Below are 17669 nucleotides of genomic sequence, written 5' to 3' on the forward strand. Positions count from 1 at the left end.
AAAGGATTTTACAGAATTGTTTTATTTGATCGCATACTGTACTAATATTAAATATCCGTTCCTTCAGAAACATCTTAACAGTTTCAAAACAGATTAAAACAGGAGTTTTACAGTTATGTCATTGGTTGTGCCTGGAAAAAAACTGTTAATTAGATTTAATGCCACACGTTTCCCAGGAGCATTGCAGACAGAGGTAAAAACAATTGTTCGGTGTGCTCCAGAACACATATGCCAGTCACACAACAAGCGAACATAAAGCAGAAGAACAGCTTGATTTCCAGACGATGTGACTCATCTTAATGATATATTGTTACCTTGCAATGTTTAGTCTGATGAAAAAGCCTGAAGTGAGGAGGAGTTGTTTTACTAGCTGGGAGATATTCTGGTTGCTTTCCACAGCTACATGAAAGTATAACTTGAGTCTAAATATACAATTTCAGCCCATTTCAGGATGTGGTTCCGTAAAATTATATGGTAAACATGCACAAAAAAAGCTAACTAATTAAACAAAAGTCATACACAAATTTCATAGTGAACTAAAATAGATTTAATTTTTTTGTGAATAAATGAATAAAGTTATATACAGTACTGTGTGTATATGTATGTATGTATGTGTGTGTGTGTGTGTGTGTGTATATATATATATATATATATATATATATATATATATATATATATATATATATATGAAAGACAAATCAAACAGAAAATTCAGTATTTGGGGTTGCCCTCATTATACCCTCAGTGGTAACCAATCCCTTTAAAACATTTCAGCTTAAATTACAACTCATTCCATATGCTGCTGGCAGATGGGTAATTCCACAAAGCACTGAAGTAATAACTGTGCGTTGAGTGCATGGTCCACTCAAAGAGTCTCATTAGCTCTAACACTTCAGAATTAAAAGAGATAAAGGAAGTTTCTCATGTGGAGAACACAGCAGGGATGCAATCTTGAGAGAGGGGAAGGAGGTGAGGCCGTCACATGTGTTCGTTTTCAAGGTTTCCGAACTGATCAAATGATACAGGCGATGAGACGTTTCTTTTAAACTAAAAATTTAATGAACTCTCAGGTCTTACAAATCTACATTAAACCTTTTTTAACAGAAAGATTTGTAATGTTTTTTTAAAGAGTTCTCTTCTACTCACCAGGCCTGTATTTATTTGATCCAAAACACAGCAAAAGCTATAATACAGTGAAATGTTTTTAAAAAAATTAAATAACTGCTTTCTATTTTAATACATTTTAAAATGTAATTTATTAATTTATTCATGTGATCAATAAAGCTGAATTTTTAACATCATTACTCTAGTTTCAGTGTCACATGATCCTCCAGAAATCATTCTCATATGCTGATTTTTTTGCTGTTAAAGAAACATAATTATTAGGGGTTCAAGCACTTAGTGCTGAAATCATATTGTAATTGTAAGAATTTTTATTATTATTTTTTCGCCCAAGTACAGACAGAGTCCTGGAGGCTTGAAATTTGGATAGAACCTGACAAAGACCAATCAGCCAATAGGGGGTTCTACAATGAACAAAAATGTGTAATTGCTCATATTTTCTTGAGTGTTTGTCGAAGACTCAATTTTAATATTTGTGAAATCTTTGGATCAAGGTGAACAAAAGCTTAAAAATTCATATTCACTTTACGAGGTCTGGTTTTCCTATTTCCAAAAGTAAATTCAAAACCTACTTTTGCGAACTAGCCCTAGGTTTTTTGGGCGATCTGAACCAAACACTGGAGGGGGGGGGGGGGGGGGGATAAAAATAATGGCTATAACTACGCAACCATTAGTTCAACTGACCTCAAAATTGGTATGCAATGTCTTTGTCTAATGTGCCATAAGGGTCTATGAGGACATTGGAGTATTTTTTAAACATGGCTGCCATTGGCCAATGAAATTTGAAGTCAAACTTGGTGGGCATGTTCGACCCATGGATCTAAAAGTCTTTAACAATGTTGAAAGAAATTGGCCACTAGGGGGCAAAATTGCATTTAAGTACATAAATGATTGTACATTGTGTTATTTTTCACACATACACCCAATCTTCATATCATATGATAGCTCTCCTCATGCTGAGAAACTTTGCCAGAAGAACCGGTGCTGCCAATCAAATTGTGTTAAAAACCTACTTTTGTGAACTAGTCCTAGGTTTTTCACTCAAACCTTATTCAAACCACTGCAGCACAATTCTCTGGACTCAATAATTATGAAAAAATTTAATTTTGTCATTTGGTTAGCTATTACGGGGTTATTTATAAAAAGGGCATGGTCAAATGGACCCAAAAGCCTATAAAACCTAAACAAAACTCAAAACTTTATGAAACTTCTTGAAAACATTTCAGATGACTCTTAACAATCATGCAAAGTTTCATCAAGATCTGACTACAGGTGGCATTATAACAATAAAAAAGTCTGCAAAAACACAATTTCATTTCAAAATGACTTTAAATAAGTTCATATTCACACATACACTTTTTCAAACTAGTCCTTGGTTTTTCGCTCGATTGCAACAAAACCACTGCAGTACAATTATCTGAAACCTCTAGATCCACAATTATCAAAAAATATTGAACTTTACACTTTGGTAAGCTACAACAGCATCACTTTTAAAGGGACATGGCCAATTATACCCAAAAGCCTATAAAGAAAAACTCAAAACTTCATGAAACTCGGTGAGCATATGATTCTAAACAAGCATCCAACATTTAATGTAAATTTGACCTTTGGTGGTGCTATAACAGTTATAACTGTTAAAAAAAAAAATCTTATTTCTTTGTTAAATTACCTGCATTTACCAAAAATGCAATTTTAATCATTGATTTGAGTGGCTACAGCCATGTTAATAGTCTTTTAGCTTATGTGTATTTCAGATAAATGCTGTTCTTATGAATCAAATAATTATCAAAGAAACCTTGAAAGAAAAAATATATACTTTTGACTGGTAGTGTAGTTCATATGCTTGTAACTCTCATACTTGCTACAGTGTGCACATTAACCCTCTAAAGAAGGACTATATGTAATGAAACACTAATATTTGGTTTGGTCAAGCTGATATATTTGAAACTAATTTTTGCATTTGATTTCCCCAGTCTTAAATTGTATAATGTGCACAGGATCAGCTGGTTCATTAAAGTCCAAAAATTCTTGCCCACATTGAAACAGAATACATCAAGCATTTCAATTTGAGTATTTGGGAGGCAGACGGTCATCTGTCTTGATCGTGTGGGGTGCCAATCTGATCATCTGCATGAACAGGCAAAAATTCTGCCCTCTAGCAAAGACAGAAGCAAGTCTGGGAAAATAATGAGTTTAGAATATGCATAAGCCATGTTCCTGGGAAACGATTTGTTTATTCATTTCGTGTGTACTTAAATTTGGGCCTTAAACCACAAGAATGAAATCTTAATGCTCGGACTGTTTGATGAAACAGCAAGATATGACTTTCAGTCATTTTTAACACAAGACTACATAGAACGCTACATATAAGCCATATATAGTAATTTCCTGGAATTCACAGAACTGCTGTTTATTTGAGCATCTCAACCAGCAAGTAAAGGAATATTGCTTTACCAGTGATATGGGTTTGGGACGAGTAACCATTTAGGGAAACCTGCTGGAAAACAGTTATTTTTGCACTTCTGTTTAAGAGTTTTCAATACATCTAATACAATAATAATAAATAAAAACTCATACTTGGATTCAGCATCTGGCCATTTAATTTTGATAGATTCTATATACAACTATTATTTTACTGAATTTCAAGAACAAATCATCCATTTCCAAAACAAACATATTCATTTAAATATTATTAATTTACGGCAGCAAACATTTTTTGCTAATTTAATTTCCTTCCATTAAAAAAAATCCTGAAGGAAGGCTTGTAATAGTTTTTGTGGTAACAATAAATGATCTGCAGGAAGCATATGACCTGAAAAAATTAAACTTTTTGCTGTCTGTGAAGTTTGAGAATGAGCTGTTTGATTTGCCTCCTTTTCTTTTTCACCGTCCTCTGTGAAAACCAGTCGTTCAAGTCCATGTTGCGATGGAAAGTTTGTGGTGGGTCCTAAAACAGCGAATAAGAACAATTTTTAAATACAAAAAAAAATTATAAACTTTAGAATGAAACAGATGCTCATCAAAATACCTTGAGGAAGCTCTCCACATACTGCAGAAGGAAGATGCCACAGTCTGTATAGTTATCCTGCTTTGGGACGATGGGACTCCATCCAGCCATCACTCCATTTCCAAAACTCTGTTCAGAGCCCATTTTGACCTTCCATTCCTCTTGTAAGTACCTTGTATTTACAGAAAAGAAGCGGATAGAATGGCAACGTTATCTTGTATTCACTGATCATATGTATTTATTTTCGGTGAAGTATTACACTGTTTGGTGTTATCACATTGTTTTATATGCCACCGAGTTAAATATAACTAGCCAGCTAACATGCATGAGGTTTGCTCGGTTTGGGAGCAGATTTACATTTGTGTGTCAGCAATGAGTCCTTGGAATTGATTTAAACAAATGATTCTTTTTAGCATACAAACGTCTCCACTGAGATTTGAATGTTGTCCAGTGAAGGACTCGGCTTTCTGATCTGCCAAACTCCCCCTTGAGGAAGACAGCATTTTGTCTCATAGGAAACGGTCATTAATTGGTGACATTTGCTGCCTAGTGCAGGATGCAAACACACAAGAGAAAATGTGGTCGCTATTAATGCACAAAAATAATCAAGCACTTGAAACAAAAGAGGATTACTCTTGGAGTATCTGCACCACTGATGATCTTCCACTGCAGGTGAGGGAGTCCAGGATGAGTATGCACGGCCTGCAAACACAGACAGTCCATCAAATGACTGAGTACAATGGAGCATTTCATTGACTTGTTGCTGCCATCTAGTGATAGGTAAAAGTAAAACACGGAAAACTTACTGTTGAGAGACATTACAGTCACTGTTGAAGACAGATCTGTTCTTCACCGTCTGTAATTCAGAAATAGAAAAGGTTAGTTTATACTCTCTACTGATTTGTTACCGATTAGAAAGTGATAAGCTCACATTACCTGATCATCATCTTCAGCCTCGTCATCTGAAAGGAAGCAGAAGCTCTGGTCTAATTTGTCTGTGGGAGAAAAACATACGTAAGGCTTACTTATCACAGAAAATTATTTGTACTCATCACTCACTTAAAAAATATAAGTAGCAAGGTTCCCACTAAAATATTAAGCAGCACAACTGTTTTTAACATTGATAATAATAAGACATGTTTGTTCAGCATACTGATAATCCATCTTTTCAGCATACTGATAATCCATAAATGTGCTAAAAAGTATGCCTCAAATTCTCTCAAAGCACTAACTTGTATTAAGTATTTATGGCTATACTTTCAAACATATAATGGTTTTTCTGGCCTTGGCCTTATGAACTAAAAGTGACTTAACTTTTATTGAACGTGTTGACTAAGAATAACCGAATATGCATTGAACTTTGTCAAAAATAGAAAATGTTTTACTCTTTAGCTCTGTATCATGGAGCAGTTTGGATTTGCATGTTCTCTCGCTCAAAAAGAGCAGGAGCAAAATGACCTAACAGATTTTGTCCTTTATTTTGCTGTGGCACCACATGGGTTTTCTAAAGTACCTGTGGATTGACTCCATCTGGAGAGCTGCTTTGAGGATTCTGGAGAGTAGAAGAGAGACATGGGATTGAGTGGAGATTGATCGCAAAGATACTCCACTGAACACCTTCGCCCATCGAGGTGAAGATCCAAACCACTGGTCTGTGAAGTCTTGCCAGGAAAACAGATGACAGCCAGGTACCAGTGAGCCCTGAGGACACATTGCACAGGAGGGGCTCTAATTAAGAGATGCCCTTTATTTGACCTAACCAACACAACCTGAAATTCTGTAAGAACCTTTTGAATTGATCACCAAATATGCAGAACGTGCTGCTTCATTGAGAGACTCACATTTGATTAATCGGGACAAATAGAAAGTCCTTCTCAAAAAGGTTGACGCCCCTGGTCCACGTTTTCACCCGACTGTGCCGGCGCTCTTGAATGCTGCAATACAGTGCAGTGTTAATCCCCATTATGTTCATCTACTTTTTTACAAGACTATATTCTCTACATACGATAAATCTGTAGTTCCCGGAAGCCTTCTATGATCTTTCTGAGTGAGGCGCTTGAAGAAGAAAGAGCTGAACACATGGTACTTGGAGGCATCCTCTTTTTCCTGCTGCTCACAGACCAAATACCTGGCCAAAGAACAAGACGCATGTCATTACAGCACCAACGGACTGAAGTAGATAGCCACTTCTACAATCTCAGTAAATTTAACCTTAGATAGAAGTCTATTATCACATCGTTTAGGAATTCTCCTTCCTCAAGACAGCTGAGGTCATCCTCTGTGATGGTTATTCCCCCTTTGGCTGGAGGGGGTGGGTACACAACCAGTCTGCAAAGAGAAGGGAGAAGAGCTCTTCTAGACAATAATATCACAATAACTGCTCATCTCACTTAGGTCAGCCATCTGACTTTTTGATATCCTGTTTGGGTGATGAAGGGAGCTCTGTCAAATCGTCCTCATCACTGTCTGACACACTGAGGGCTGCAATTTCCCATCGATGAGGATCAGGAGAGGCCAAAAATGGCACCAAGCCATGCTAAACATTGAGAGAAAGAGTTAAACAGCTGAAAAACATGTTAAAGGCAGATTTATTTTACCCTATTACATACACAAACATTACATACACATTGGTGCTCAAAGATTTAGATTTGACTGATTCTGTGATAATATTATGAAAGGAAAAGGAAAGGTGAGAAAAAAGTAGAAATAAAAGGACAAGGAAAGGAAAAGAATAAGCAAGCAAGAAGCAGTAAAAGTTTAAAAGGAAAAGGAAATAAAACAGAAAAGGAAAAATTTGTACAAAAATAAAAGAGAAAGAAAATGGACAGGGGAAGTAAAAGGAAAATAAAATAAAAGGGACAAAAGGAATGGGAAGCAAAAGGAAATTAAATAAGAAGGAAATGAAAAAATAGAAAAAAGGGAAAACTAAAGGAAAAAAGGAAATAAAAATAAAAGACCAAATGGAAGTAAAAGGACATGAAAGTAAAAGGAGAGAAATATAAAAAGGAAAGGGAAATGGATGGAGAAACAAAAGAAAGGGGTAAGTCAAAGTAAAGCAAAATAAAGGAAAGGGAAAAGGAAGATAAAGGAAAATAAAAGAAAAAAGTCAAATAGGAAAGGAGAGGAGAGGAGGGGAGAGGAGAGGAGAGGAGAGGAAATGTTTGAAAAACCTGACTCGCGACAGGAAGTTCATCCTCTTCAAGCTGAAGCACAGCAAACTGAACAGCAAATTAAAATGAATATTACAGGAAAAATTTAATAAATACAAAGATGACTAAGGAGCACTTGTCATTTTTAAGTCTAAATCTTAATGGACAGTCACTTAATTTAAAATTAAATTACTAGTGCACCTTTAATCACCATAATAAATAGTTTTATGTTTGTTTGATCTATGATTGGTTAACGCAAAGACATTCTAAACCGAGACTTTCCTCAAAACAAAAACAAATGTACATGTTTGGAACATCATAAAGGTGACAAACATAACTGCATGCCTTGACCCACCTCCTGTTTTTGGGCACACTGATGTGTCTTCAGTCTGTTACTGGCTTCTTCAAATGACAGCTTAGCTGGAAAACTGCTGATATTATGACGCTTGCCCATCTCTGTGAATATTTCCTCCAGTATGATTTGCTCTGAGAGTGTGAGCTCATTCTCAAAGATAAGGACAACATATTTCTCGTTTTCATCTAAGGACACAACAGATACCATTGTACATGATTTAACTCTCAAAGCAAGAACGTCAGTCACACATCATCACATATCAACTCACTCCTGTTCTCGCAGTCACACCACATTTTGGAATCATCTTCAAACATGTCAAGCTGGACCTGCAGATGGAGACACGTCTCTGGTGTCGTCTGCAGAAACAGGGCTGGCAGCTTCTGCTCTGTGCACCATTCACAACCCATCAAATCTGATGCTTCTATTCGTTCTGATAGTAAAATGGAAGAGAAAATACAGTATTTTTAACATTATCTTCATTGCGGATTCAGAATGATTGCAGTTACTAAAATGGGTTTTTCTGACTTTTAGCATATGTTGAAAAATTGAAGGAAATGTTCACCCAAAAATTTACTCGCACTTATTTCAAAATTGTCCAAATGTTAGTTTTTGGGTGAACCATTCCTTTTAACAATCCAAATGTTAAATCATGAGGAGTCCGTTTATGAGTGTTTGAAAGCCTGCGGTTTGAAAATGTGCACATGCTTTACCTTGATTTGCAATCTGAATGTTATCCACTGTAAACTGTAAATGAAAAACAGACAGTATATCCGAGTATATCAGGTGTTGAATAATGCATTATGAATTCAGTAAACCTGTAATTGATATTTACGGTGCACTGGGGGGTCAGAGCATCAGATCTTCTGAAATTCTTGGTCAACTTTCCAACTTTGAAACATCTGATATTGAGCGTGAGACTGTTTAGCCTCTGTGCAACATGTCTCTTTGGGCTTTCTGGCAATATGACCTTTTTGGCAATTGGATTTTTCACTCTGACATGACGGATGATGTTACCAAACTGTATTAGGGAAAAAAAACTGCATCAGTTTAAAACTGAATCCAATATTATGAGAACATTTTTATTTTTTACCTCATCTCTCATTCGATATTTTCGCAGAAGCTGTTTTTTGGGAGATGTGTCTTCACCATTCTTAAATGTGGTTTTCTTCTGACCCACAAAAAAATCTGTTACAGATAATGAGAGAAAAAAAATAAATAAATAAATATAATTATATATATATATATATATATATATATATATATATATATATATAATAATAATTATTATATATATATATATATATATATATATATATATATATATATATATATATATATATATATATATATATATATATAATAATAATTATTATATATATATATATATATATATATATATATATATATAATAATAATAATAATAATTATTATATATATATATATATATATATATATATATATATATATATATATATATATATATAATAATTATTATTATTATTATTATATATATATATATATATATATATATATATATATATATAATAATAATTATTATATATATATATATATATATATATATATATATATATATATAATAATAATAATAATAATTATTATATATATATATATATATATATATATATATATATATATATATATATATATATATATATATATATATATATAAAATAATAATAATTATATATATATATATATATATATATACAGTATTGTTCAAAATAATAGCAGTACAATGTGACTAACCAGAATAATCAAGGTTTTTCGTATATTTTTTTATTGCTACGTGGCAAACAAGTTACCAGTAGGTTCAGTAGATTCTCAGAAAACAAATGAGACCCAGCATTCATGATATGCACGCTCTTAAGGCTGTGCAATTGGGCAATTAGTTGAATTAGTTGAAAGGGGTGTGTTCAAAAAAATAGCAGTGTGGCATTCAATCACTAAGGTCATCAATTTTGTGAAGAAACAGGTGTGAATCAGGTGGCCCCTATTTAAGGATGAAGCCAACACTTGTTGAACATGCATTTGAAAGCTGAGGAAAATGGGTCGTTCAAGACATTGTTCAGAAGAACAGCGTACTTTGATTAAAAAGTTGATTAGAGAGGGGAAAACCTATAAAGAGGTGCAAAAAATGATAGGCTGTTCAGCTAAAATGATCTCCAATGCCTTAAAATGGAGAGCAAAACCAGAGAGACGTGGAAGAAAACGGAAGACAACCATCAAAATGGATAGAAGAATAACCAGAATGGCAAAGGCTCAGCCAATGATCACCTCCAGGATGATCAAAGACAGTCTGGAGTTACCTGTAAGTACTGTGACAGTTAGAAGACGTCTGTGTGAAGCTAATCTATTTTCAAGAATCCCCCGCAAAGTCCCTCTGTTAAAAAAAAGGCATGTGCAGAAGAGGTTACAATTTGCCAAAGAACACATCAACTGGCCTAAAGAGAGATGGAGGAACATTTTGTGGACTGGTGAGAGTAAAATTGTTCTTTTTGGGTCCAAGGGCCACAGGCAGTTTGTGAGACGACCCCCAAACTCTGAATTCAAGCCACAGTACACAGTGAAGACAGTGAAGCATGGAGGTGCAAGCATCATGATATGGGCATGTTTCTCCTACTATGGTGTTGGGCCTATTTATCGCATACCAGGGATCATGGATCAGTTTGCATATGTTAAAATACTTGAAGAGGTCATGTTGCCCTATGCTGAAGAGGACATGCCCTTGAAATGGTTGTTTCAACAAGACAATGACCCAAAACACACTAGTAAACGGGCAAAGTCTTGGTTCCAAACCAACAAAATTAATGTTATGGAGTGGCCAGCCCAATCTCCAGACCTTAATCCAATTGAGAACTTGTGGGGTGATATCAAAAATGCTGTTTCTGAAGCAAAACCAAGAAATGTGAATGAATTGTGGAATGTTGTTAAAGAATCATGGAGTGGAATAACAGCTGAGAGGTGCCACAAGTTGGTTGACTCCATGCCACACAGATGTCAAGCAGTTTTAAAAAACTGTGGTCATACAACTAAATATTAGTTTAGTGATTCACAGGATTGCTAAATCCCAGAAAAAAAAAAAATGTTTGTACAAAATAGTTTTGAGTTTGTACAGTCAAAGGTAGACACTGCTATTTTTTTGAACACACCCCTTTCAACTAATTGCCCAATTGCACAGCCTTAAGAGCGTGCATATCATGAATGCTGGGTCTTGTTTGTTTTCTGACAATCTACTGAACCTACTGGTAACTTGTTTGCCACGTAGCAATAAAAAATATACTAAAAACCTTGATTATTCTGGTTAGTCACATTGTACTGCTATTATTTTGAACAATACTGCATGTATATATAGATATATAGATGGGTGGGCTGGCAGATATCCTGGGAGGGCTTTTTTTCGAGGTGGGGGGAGATATTGTAAATATATTGGGTAAATAGTAACTATATTATATGTACACTGGAGAAAAAAAAGCTTTCATGGGCAGCCTAGAATATCATATACTTTCACAACAAAATGTATTTATTTTTCTTTATTGAATAGAAAAAAAGCCCTCTTTGTTCTCTTTCTCTGTATAATTTTCTTTACACTGATGATTCTTTTCAACTAACTTTTTCATTTATACCAAATAAGGCCATAGTCATGTCTATAATATTGGAAGACCATTGTTTTGAGGAAAATATAAAGACCAGATCACTATGGTAATGGTAAAAGAACTAAAAGGATTCACATAGATTTGGTGGAAAAAACTAAAGAAAACAAAAAAAGAACGAGAATAAGATTTTTTTTGTAAGTAATTTATCTGACCTGCAAATATTTTTATTTTAAAATATGCACCCATTGAATTTTAGCTGTAGACTATTCCAATCAAAAAAAATGCTATTATCATCACAATAATTATGAATTAAACGAAATGTAAATGACCCCTACTTTGTGTTGTTTAGGCAACTTTCACGTTTCATTCTTACATTAGGCATTAACAGCAAGTCAAATGGGTTAAAGGGGTCAGATGATGCTGCTAAAAAGAACATTATTTTGTGTATTTTGTGTAATGAAATGTGTTTATGCAGTTTAAGGTTCAAAAAACATTATTTTCTACATACTGTACATTGTTGTTTCTCCTCTATGCCATGCCTTTCTGGAACAAGTAATTTTTTTCAAAGCGAGGTGTACTTTGATTGGCCAGCTATATAGTGCATTGTGATTGGACGAATGCCTAAAACATGTTACGGAAATGTTACACACCTCATCATACTGTGATGTGCGTCCCGGTCAGAACACCGGCGCAATAAGACAGAACCACTGACATGACCATTGACATGGTCCCTACACAGTGTTCATTGCTCCCTACTCACTGAGCAGGAGAAATTTGTTGCAGTGTGTGGTCAGTAACACGGTCACCACCAGTTAAACCGTGCTGTTGAAGCTCCACACTCTTCTGAGAAGGGAGGCGGGAGCACCAGCTCATTTTCATTTAAAGAGGACATACACATAAACAGCGAATTTTAGCTCATACCCTAAAAGTGGCATGTGGCAAATTATATGTGGGGTATTTGGAGATAAAACTTCACATACACACATAACATAAGCACATTTATTTCTAAGATTTTATAGAAAGTGGTTTATTCACAGCTAAAGTATATTCGTATCTGAATACTCATGATATTTTAGATACATTTCAGTTGGGCTTCAGGACCTGTCACAGCACAGTATCTGCACTGCTCAAGCTTACTAATGATATATTATTATCGTTGGACTCCGGATCACATGTTGTTCTGGTTTTGTTGGATCAGAGTGCTGCCTTTGATACCATAGACCATGAAATTCTTCTCAATCATCTGGAGTGTTGGGTTGGTGTCCAGGGTATAGCTCTGCAGTAGTTTGCATCGTATTTAAAAGAAGGGACAGTTGCTGTGAATCTGGGAGACTTCTCTTCCACATTGGCCCCTTTAGTTTTTGGGACCATTGCGGTTTTCTCTTTACATGCTTCCTCTAGGCACTATTTTTCGGAACTATGGTATTTTAGGGTTTAGAGTTCACAATAAAACCTAATTTGGTCACTTTCTGTGATTCTCCTCGGCATATTTGAAGATGTATGCAAGCAAAAAATAATGAATGAATGAATAAGGGCAGTTCACATATCGTGCCTAAAAACGCGTGGAAAACAATAGGTGCGCCACTTTCTCCTTCTTTCCAAAACACTCGGGCAGAAGCGTTCCTGAGGCATCTGCCGTTGCTAAGCAACTATGACGCGCTCTCTCCATGAAGATGCGGTCATTTCAGCAAAGGATACATGGATTTGCAGCACAAAAAAAAATCACTTTCAGTAGCTCTGCAACTAAATTTATTTCAAAACGGCAATCCATATACAGCTATGATCAGCTGTTTCTTCATCTTGGCTGAGCTTTCAACGTTGTTACGGGAAAGGATAAAGCTGAATGTTTATTTCTTGTCACATGACCTGAGGTGCGATTGCGGCATTCTGAAAAGTTGAGATGTTTTTAACTCAATGCGGTGCGGACGCGCCTGTAAAAAATGGGCGCGTAACTTCCATTATGAGCGCGCATACCGCGTGCCTATATTGGAAATAACAAACTTGAGCGCGCAAAAGATGCGATATGTGAACGGCCCCTAAGAACTGTGGTCTTCTACGGTACTTCAAATATGCCGTGGAGAATCACAGAAAGTGACCGAATTCAAGAACATTGTTGCGGCATCTCTCAAGCAACGAATAAACACCACTAACTTGGAGAATGGAGTGAAAACTCCTCTTCTCGTGTCTGTCCTAGACCCTCGGCACAAACATCTCAGGTTTCTCAATGAAAACATGAGAGAAGAAAAAAAAAAAAACGTTTTGAACATTATCAGAACATTTTCCTTGATGCGAGTGGTGCGGATGCAGCCGCCGCCACCAACGATGAAGAGGATGCAATGCCCACTCGTCTGAAAAGGCTGAGCCAGTTCCTCAGCGATGATTACAGAGAGTCCAGCCAAGACGAGTGGGAACAGTTCTTGCTGGAGCCATGTATTCCACCAGATGAGGATCCCATTCAGTGGTGAAACGAAAACACGAAGCACTTCCCAAAACTTACTCGCTTAGCACACCATTAATTGATAGTCCCGCCAACATCTGTGCCGTCAGAGCGCGTTTTCTCCACGGCCGGCCTTTTTGTTAACAGACTAAGGAGACAACTTTCCCCCGATCATGTTTACATGCCTGTGTTTCTAAACAAGAACATGGAAAACAATAGAAAAAAGCATAAAAGATTTGCTGACAGTTTAAAAGTTTCAAAGTTAAGTGTAGGCTACGTTCTAAAATAGCCTAAATGCTGCAGGCTGCTTTACGTTTTTTCTTTGTTGACCTTTTTTTTTTTTTTTTAATCTGTACTTTTGTTTGTTGGCATGCATTGTTAAAGGTTTTCAGCTACAAAACACGATGTGTAATGTTCAAGCTTATTGTAAGCTTGTTCAAAATGACGAAAACAATGAATGTTGCTGAAAAATAACGTCTGTCTCATTAAACTTAATTAAAACAAATATTTGAATATTCGTTTTTTAGTGAGCTCAAATATTCGAAGCAGATATTTGATATCTGATTTGATATTTGATTTGATATAAATATTTGATATTTGCGGAAAACACCCATCCCTATGGTATTTACATCACTGTTATGCAGACGATTTTCAGTTTTACTTTCCTGTGAACTTAGATAAAACCTGTTCACTGGACAAAGTACAGAAATGTTACAGTGACATTAAACTCTGGCTATCTAGCAACTTCCTCCAATTAAATAAGAGTACAACTGAGGTTTTGATTGTAGGCTCTCCTGTCTCACCTACCTTTCCTGCTCATTTAGGCTCCTTATCCCTAATGACTGTGAATCATGTAAAGAGTTTGGGGGTTATAGTGGACTCATCACTTAACTTTACGAAACAGATTGGTGCCGTTGTTAAAGGACGCTTTTATAACCTGAGATCAACTGCTAAAGTAAAGCATTTTCTATCCAGTAAGGATTTGGAAATTGTGGTTCACTCCTTTATCACATCTAAGCTTGACTATTGTAATTCTTTATATATTGGTCTCCCCCAGACTCTGCTTGTCTCTTTACAGTTAGAGCAGAATGCAGCGGCAAGGCTTTTAATGGGGGTGAGAAAGAGAGACCATATTACTCCTGTACTGCAATCCTTACACTGGCTTCTGGTCAAATTCAGGATTGATTTTAAAGTTCTCCTGTTTGTCTACAAGGCCCTGTCAAGCCTTGCCCCCGAGTACATCAGTGATCTTATAGTTCCTTACTCTCCTTCTAGAGTCCTTAGGTCCACCGAGAAATGGCTTTTAAAGGTCCCTCGTTGTAATTTAAAATCAAAAGGAGATCGTGCTTTTTCTGTGGTAGGTTTTTTCCATGTGAGGTCAGCTCCATTGATTATAACTTTTAAGTCTTATTTTAAAACTTATTTGTTTTTTTATCTTTTGAATAAGGTATGTTCGTTTTGTTGTATGATTTTAATGTCATTATTTTTGTAAAAGCACTTTGGGGCAGCGTCTGTTGTTTAATAAATGTGCTATATAAATAAAATTGCTTGCTTGAAAAATTTATCTTGTCTCGTCCATGAAATGAATGCACATTATTGAATGAGGGTGTTTTTTACAACATCAATTCAACTGCTCAGGGTATTTCAGTGCTAGGCTAGGATATATATTCACATATTCAACTCCTCATTACAGGCAAACTCCCTGTGATAGCACGCAAATATTTCTGCCCGTTTTCACTCATTGTCAGCCTCTGCTTTTATGCAACAGACTGAAGCCTCCATGTGAATTCCACGTGCCTTGCATTCAGCTTATAGAAGAAAAAATGCTGCAATTTTCTGGTGTTATTTTACGATTGTTGGGATATTCTCCAGCTAAACGTTAAACTTCTCAAAATACAGCCCCTTTCAAATTTTAATCACTGCACAAAAATAAATAAATAAAGCAATTTTTATCTAATTCTGATTGGGTGGGCAGCCCATCCCCGGAGCCGGCCTCATATACATAAAAATAATTTTTATTAACATTATTATTCATAAATATATATAAATATACACATTTTTAATTATTATGACTCACACATTATAGTATGATAGTCAGAATAGGGAGCTCACCATCAAAAAAGATTTGTTGCAGTTGTTAATATTTATGTGGCCATGATAGCTTGTAATGTAAATTTATTCAATTTTATAAATAAATAAAATGCACGTAAATCAATGTCTATATTTGCTTTACATTTGCTATAGGAGTTTTTTTTTAAATAAATAAATAAATAAATAATAATAATAATAATAAGTACAACCTGAAGGAGGATATATTTGTACAAAAAGGCCTTTTACTTGCTTTTTAAAATAACTTTATGCAAGTTACCTGTGTCAGCAAATGAAAAAAGATCTTCATATTGGGTGTCCAGCTCATTTCTGGTTTCCTTTTCCTCATTACTTGACAAAATATCTGCACAGATGCCAGATATGATACAGTTTGAATTACCAAAACAAAATGCTAACGTAAACGTACCCATCAAACACACTTCCATTTTGAGCTCAGATTTCAAAAAGAAAAAATTATGAATTATCATACTTGATGTCTTAACCAATTGACGTGGTTGTTACTACATACCTCCTGTAATTTCAAGTCAATCAGATCATTGAACACTAAGATATGGGTTTCCATGTGTTCACACTGCCTGGCAGCCATAATATTATTCATTTACAGTTTATTGCTGGTCTGTGGTTTTACACTGCTGTCATTTTTAAAGACTTTATATTATTGTAGGGTTAATTTCAAATGTAGCTATACTTCTAATGAAAATTACACAGCTTCAGTGTGACATCAATAAGAAAAAGTATAATTTCATAGATATTGTTCATTATAGTTGGATGTTTCCTATATACACAAAGAGTCAACAGTCACTTTATTCCTTTAGCCAAAGGATGTATTTCATTACCTTGACCATTCTGAGTGATGTCACTCCTCCAGGTGGACTGCAGAGCGTAGCTGAAGCGTTTGAATGGCTGTTCAAAACATCGTGTGTGAGGTTCATCTGTATTCTCAGTTTTGACCTCCGAGTCAGACTGGTCACTGAAAATAACGATAGGTGGAATTAATATAAGAATGTGTCGGGTTCGATCAATGTTTGTTGTTTTGAACGCACGTCACTATCGTTCTGATTCCGAGCAGCTGGAGTCCGGCGGCCTTTCTTCTCTTCAGCGGTTTGATATTCGAGATGTTTTTCCGATCTTGGCCGAATGAACGAACCTTGTTCACAACAGAAATGGCACACTTCACGATGGCTAAAGTAAATATGTAGCTAACTTTCATAAAATAACGTAACATTTCGTTTTTGTCCCTGTGGCTTCAGTGATTCCCCCAGACAACGCCAACTGGCAAACAGGAACTAGTAAGGTTTTAATAAGTTCGTTTTCTGCCACTCACCATTTTAGAGTTAACCGTCTGAACAACAACTAAAAAAACATCTAAAGCTTTACGTAACGTAAACGTGTCCATCAGCTGCTCTGATAGTTGACAGGTGCTTGCGAATTTTGATTCAGTGAATCGGAGCTTTGGCGGCAAGGTTATGACAGATTCATTGAATCATTTACTTGATTCATTTTTTGAATCAATAGTTTTTTTTTTTTTTACGGCGGTTAGCATCGTTCATTTTCTTTATACAAATCTGTTAAGGGACTACAGTTTACCCATTCAACGTTTTTAGAAAATAAACAAAACCAGAATATAGAAATAAGAATAAAGAAAAACCTATACAGCTTTCGCGTCCTCAACTCAATGAAGTACACGGGCATGTTCACAACAAACAGAGGTCGACCATCTGCTATATAGTATCAGAATATCAAGTGAAATGATCCGTTGTACTCTTGCAAAGTACAGTATCATTGCTGGTTATCATTCTCGTCATTCTCGGTTAGCCATTAACAGATGTGCAGAAGTTTGGGTTTTTATCTGCTAGGCATAAAAGAAAATGTTCGT

General features: G+C 35.6%; 1 protein-coding gene across 3 annotated transcripts; it reads right to left on the minus strand.

The window, feature by feature from the left end:
* Positions 1-3176: 3176 nt before the first annotated feature.
* On the minus strand, positions 3177-17241 carry senp6b (SUMO specific peptidase 6b). 3 transcript variants are annotated; one of them, XM_026285874.1, is made up of 20 exons: positions 17118-17241; positions 16837-16940; positions 16630-16763; positions 16053-16136; positions 8724-8818; positions 8466-8651; positions 8344-8377; positions 7902-8063; positions 7634-7818; positions 7300-7347; positions 6538-6665; positions 6341-6457; positions 6135-6257; positions 5971-6063; positions 5643-5830; positions 5066-5124; positions 4936-4985; positions 4763-4831; positions 4151-4301; positions 3177-4069 (listed from the first exon to the last, which is right to left on the minus strand). In XM_026285874.1, the coding sequence occupies exons 1-20, from the start codon at positions 17187-17189 to the stop codon at positions 3944-3946; spliced, it is 2208 nt and encodes a 735-aa protein (XP_026141659.1). In that variant the 5' UTR covers positions 17190-17241; the 3' UTR covers positions 3177-3943. The 3 variants fall into 3 exon arrangements, with proteins under 3 accessions (XP_026141659.1, XP_026141658.1, XP_026141660.1); XM_026285873.1 differs by lacking the exon at positions 17118-17241 and having other exon boundaries at positions 16837-17107; XM_026285875.1 differs by lacking the exons at positions 16053-16136; positions 17118-17241 and having other exon boundaries at positions 16837-17107.
* Positions 17242-17669: the final 428 nt, after the last annotated feature.

Source organism: Carassius auratus, chromosome 17 (genome assembly GCF_003368295.1).
Source record: "Carassius auratus strain Wakin chromosome 17, ASM336829v1, whole genome shotgun sequence".
NCBI classification, from domain to species: domain Eukaryota; kingdom Metazoa; phylum Chordata; class Actinopteri; order Cypriniformes; family Cyprinidae; genus Carassius; species Carassius auratus.